This window comes from Cynoglossus semilaevis, chromosome 19 (genome assembly GCF_000523025.1).
Source record: "Cynoglossus semilaevis isolate Cse_v1.0 chromosome 19, Cse_v1.0, whole genome shotgun sequence".
Taxonomy (NCBI): Eukaryota; Metazoa; Chordata; class Actinopteri; order Pleuronectiformes; family Cynoglossidae; genus Cynoglossus; species Cynoglossus semilaevis.
In genome coordinates, this window is record NC_024325.1 from 13,734,112 (window position 1) to 13,738,895 (window position 4,784).

The 4,784-nt window shown below is 48.1% G+C and overlaps 1 protein-coding gene across 2 annotated transcripts in view; it reads right to left on the reverse strand.

Moving 5' to 3' along the window:
* Positions 1–1,797: 1,797 nt before the first annotated feature.
* The window catches only part of nyap1 (neuronal tyrosine phosphorylated phosphoinositide-3-kinase adaptor 1), a 29,290-nt gene continuing 26,303 nt past the window's right edge, over positions 1,798–4,784 (reverse strand). For both annotated transcript variants that reach the window (XM_025065587.1, XM_008333124.2), the window contains exons 5-7: positions 4,444–4,688; positions 3,776–3,882; positions 1,798–2,286 (exon numbers count right to left, since the gene is read on the reverse strand). In XM_025065587.1, the coding sequence (XP_024921355.1) occupies positions 1,855–2,286; positions 3,776–3,882; positions 4,444–4,688 (784 nt within the window). In that variant the 3' untranslated portion in view covers positions 1,798–1,854. The remainder of the gene's footprint in view (positions 2,287–3,775; positions 3,883–4,443; positions 4,689–4,784) is intronic.

The window sequence follows — 4,784 nt, forward strand, 5'->3', positions numbered from 1 at the left end:
CCCCCGCCCCCACCCCCCTAGGTTTTACCGTTTCCCCAAATCACATGATACTTGTTTTCATACAATCAGGTAAAAACCCAGTTCCAGAAAGGTTGGGACGTTTAAAAAAAATAAAATAAATAAATCAACAAATAAATAAATGCAGTAAAAAGTGAATAAAAGAAAACGTTTGCATCTGTTGACGACGGGTCACGGAGCGCACATGCAACATTCTGGATTGTTCCTCAACTAGCAGGTGAACTAGGAACAGATGAGAGATCCTGATTGGGTGTAAAAAGAGCATCCACCAGGGGGCAGAATGTGGCTCACAAAAGCCACCGATGTTGGTGTAATGGGGGTGGGGGGGCTGCTCCAGTAACCATGGCAACGTGATAGAAACTGCATGCATATTTTAGCAGGACGGTTAAACCGATGTCCTTCTGGACTCACGTCTCGACTGTCGAAGAGCTCGGGGGGGTTTGAGGAAATCTGAATCAAAAGTAATTTTTTTTAGGGTGAGGGAGTGAGGAAGGGAGGGAGGGAGCAGCCATGGAATGACGGTGAGAGGTTCTCCACCCTATTTTTTTAGGGTGAGGGAGGGAGCAGCCAAGGAATGACGGTGAGAGGTTCTCCACCCTGCACCACACACACCGCACATACAACACCACAGAAGACCATCGGACTTAGAGCAACGAGATCTGAACCCATGACCTTCTTGCTGTAAGCGGACGGCCCTCGCCGCCTCTCCAGCGTGTTGCCCTGAGTGTGACTGGTGAAAGAGGAATTAAGATGATTCACTGTGGGTCACGACCCCATGAAGGGAGCATGAAAGGAGGGTTGAAGGACGTCGTTGGGAGTTAAAGTTTTCACTTTAAGAAAATTAAATTAAGTCGGAGCCGGAGACTTTGATTTGAATCTTTTTTGGGAATAAACCAGATATCGTTTGGATTTTTTTTTTTCTTTCTCAAAATGTCTAAAAAGAGTCCCTTTTCTGGCAGTGGGTTTTGATTCGTCGAAGAGAAGATTTGCTTCTTAATAAAAGTCTGACATGATCGTCTCTACACATCAACAGTAATTCATTTTTCTTTACAATACTGTATGTCTATTGTGACATGCAGAGAATGACACAGTTAACGATGACTTGTTCAAGTCGTAGATATGTACGTTCAGCTAGTTGACACACGACCTCCTCACGTTAGCTCCGCCTTCCCCGGAGCATATTGCTATAAAATTGCAGAAACGTTGAGAAAGTAAATAGATACATTACAAATATGCAAACAGATACGGTAGGTAGCTTTTTTCACTCCTCGTCGATGATTATTTGCATCCACAAAGACAATCTATTGATAGCAAGACATCTCATAGGCATTCACGAGTTCAAGACACACTTCAAATACGTACGTACGTCGACCGGTCGGGACCCTCGGTTTGGTTGGCCAACCGTGTGCTGGAGAGAGGACGTGACTCTGTATCAAGAAGAAATTTGGCAACACCAATCTCAGTATGGTTTACTTCGTACTGGAGGTTTTTTCTGTTTTTTTTTTTGTGGCAAAACATTGTTGGCAATTGGAACACATGGACTGAGTAGATACAGCAGTGGAGCAGCTGAAACAGATCAAAGGGAATTAGTCCGATTGTTTAATTTTCATCAGCTCTTTTCTCTGTTTTTCACAAATCGTTTTTTTTTTTTTTTTTGTAGTTTTTGACGCAGTTACAGAGCCTGAACCAACTTCCTGTTTCCTCTGCAGCCGTCATTTTGACCACAAAGTTTTGGCAGAACGTTTGAGTTACTGCCCCCCCCCCCCCCCCCCCTCTTCACCTCGACCGTGTGTGTTTTCTCTCCCCCTCTCTCTCTCTCTTTCCTTGCTCGGCCCCTCAGATCGCCGTGTCCCACACCACCGCCTGCGGCCTCTGGCAGGGCGGCGTGCCAGCCTTACGGGGCTCAGGTGTCCGTCTCCAGCTGGGGAGGATGGGCATGCTGTCCTGCTTACACAGGCTTTTGTCAGGGCGCCTGTGGGCTTTGATCTCTTTGCACAGGCAGCGTTTGCGTTCGATGACTTCCAGCAGTTTGCCGTCCCTCTGGGTCTGCGTCGTGGACGGAGCGGCGCCCCCGCCCATGGTGGGCTGTACCTGTGCCAGCTGGGCCAGCTGTTGGAACTGCAACTGAAGGTGGTGCTGTTGCTGGAGCTGCTGGAGCTGCTGCTTTATCTGCAGCTGTTGCTGGTGGAGCTGAAGCTGCTGCTGCTGCCGCGAGACGCTGGGGCTGCTGGGACTGCAGGGGGGCTGAGGCTGCGCCAGACCGTGGATCTGAAAGACAGTCGAGAGCGTGACTCCATGTGGGATTGAACGATGGATTGAAGTACAGTAAATATCAGTTCGTTCTAAACACATGGAAAAAGAATAATACAGACAGTTTGACTGTGTTTTCAGCTGATGTAAGTGCTCAAAATATGATAACAGGTGTGCTGCAACATGAACTCCTTCTCAAAGACTCACCACTGTGCATGTTATAGTCACAGACCTCTGTGGATGTTTGCTCTAAAGTCCAAACACGTCTTTGCTGTCCCTGATTGGCTGTGTCTAAAACCTGCAGCGTATCCAGGCAGAGACAAATGGGTCAATGTGCAGCGTCAGCAGAGAGCGCTGTGGAGCCCACAGTTCTCCAGTAGCTAAGGAGGTAAGAGAGCGTTAAAGAGGGTGTAAAATACTGTAGGAGGCGCTGCTGGGGTCTGGCGTTAAAGAGGGTGTAAAATACTGTAATACTGTAGGAGGCGCTGCTGGGGTCTCCTCAGGATTCGTCCAAACATCGGAGGCTGCAGTTTGACTGCAGTGCTGAAGACGGGGTGGAATAGTTCCAGTCAGGACCATTGTTGTAGTTGACGGTGCATTAGTAACCATATTTTGGGCAGAGTCCTAAAATCTCCTCCCTCTGTTTGAGTCGTCGTTTCTTCTTCTACTGAACCGCCTTAAATCTTTTAAAGATCGCAGGCGGGACTAGAACCAATGTTTTTAAACATTGGGTCACGTATGAGATTAACACGTAGATTAACACGTAGATTAACACCTCAGGTCAGTTAATGTTAAACAATTCACCACAGTGTGTACAGAAAGACCAGTGAATCAGTGAAGCTCCACTGAGTCGTACTGAGGTCAAATGTCCTTTTTTTAAAAATAAAAATAAATCAACTCTATATGTAATGTGGAACAAAGAGCACGGTGTAAAAAACGTTATATTGCAGAGGCAAACCGACCCCCGGGCATGTTGACTACAACTGCAGTTCCGCGGGTTAGCCGCCAGAGGGCAGCATTGCTTCACTTCTCTCAGTTCTGAGGGAGGGTCAAGCAGACACACAAACAGTCTCTGCAGCAACACTCAAACTGCGTCAGCACTTGCTATGCAGCCAGGATCTGGGTGAAATGTGCTGCTGCTTCTTCTTGACTGCAGCTCGTTTCACCACAACAGAGCACAGTGTGTTCCCTGACTCTGACTCTGACTCTGACTCTGATCCCAGCCTCCGCCCCAGCCTCAGCCTCAGCCTCTCTCCACTGCTCCTCTTCTCCTCAGACAGACCAGAGCCTGGCGTGCTCACGGGATAAATCTGTCAGTTATAAATAGACCTGCAGCAGGAGCAGCAGGAGCAGCAGGAGCAGCAGGAGAAGCAGGAGCAGGAGGAGCAGGAGGAGCAGGAGGAGACGGATCAACTCATTTCCTCCTTTTCCCTCCCTCACTCTCAACGACCATGAATGAACCCGACGCAGTTCACGGGGGTGAAGCTGCGGGGCGCTCACCCCTCACCTGACTCAGGGCCTCCCGTGCCGGTAGGCTGCTCTGTCTCTGGACGTCTCCTCCACCCACCTGTCTGCCTCCGGCGGCGGAGGAGGAGCGGCCCAGCCGCCCCACTTCTGTGGAGAAACAAAGACGACACCGTGTGACTGTTAATGAGGAGGAACAGGAAGAAAACTTTGGCTTTCTAGCACACAGAGGTGTGTGTGTGTGTGTCTACAGTGAGGTGAGACCAAACACCCCGGGCGGTGGATATCGACCTAACCTAACTTCATTTAACACACAGCTGAACGTCTGCTTTGTTTTAAGGGAACATTAACGAAAAGGTATAGAAAGTAGGAATTTTTTTTTTTTTAAAAAAAACAAAAAATAAACATAACATTCATATAAAATGATTCCTTCTTCTTTCTTTTGATTAGTGAGTGTTTGTATTTTTTCACTTTTCTTGATTTTGAGTGTCTTTGTGATGCATCTGGGTGAATCCAGCAGGGGGCAGTAGTGCTACCCAAGCCTCTAAATTACCATTTTTAGCACCACAGAACACATTTTTCAGGCAAAAATGTCTTATGTTTCCTTTTCGGTTAAAGATATCAAAACAGATTTTTTTCTTTTTTTTTTAAATAAAATGTCACAACTTTTACCGAAACTCTGAAAGATTTATTTTTTCCTCATCCATTTACCTCCGTTGCGACAGGCAGGGAAGGTCTGGCAGGGCAGGGGCAGCCCTACTCGTGGTAATGCTCTGAATCCCAGGCCGCTGTCTGCCCCAGCCAAGGACTCAGTGTGGCCCAGGGCCCGACTGCTGGCCCCCCCGAAGTGGACCGGGATCCCTGAGGGTCCTCCTCGAGAGCCCAGGCCCAGCTCCTCCTTGTCCATCCGTAACAGGGCGTCGGCGCTTCCATTCCAGGCACGACCGTCCTCCTCTGTGGACGGATAAATATTTCAGACGTGTTAGGACACTTTTCATCATTTTTTTTTTTTTTTATTTTTTTCCCTTTAAACCGCCCCCCCACTCCCTCTC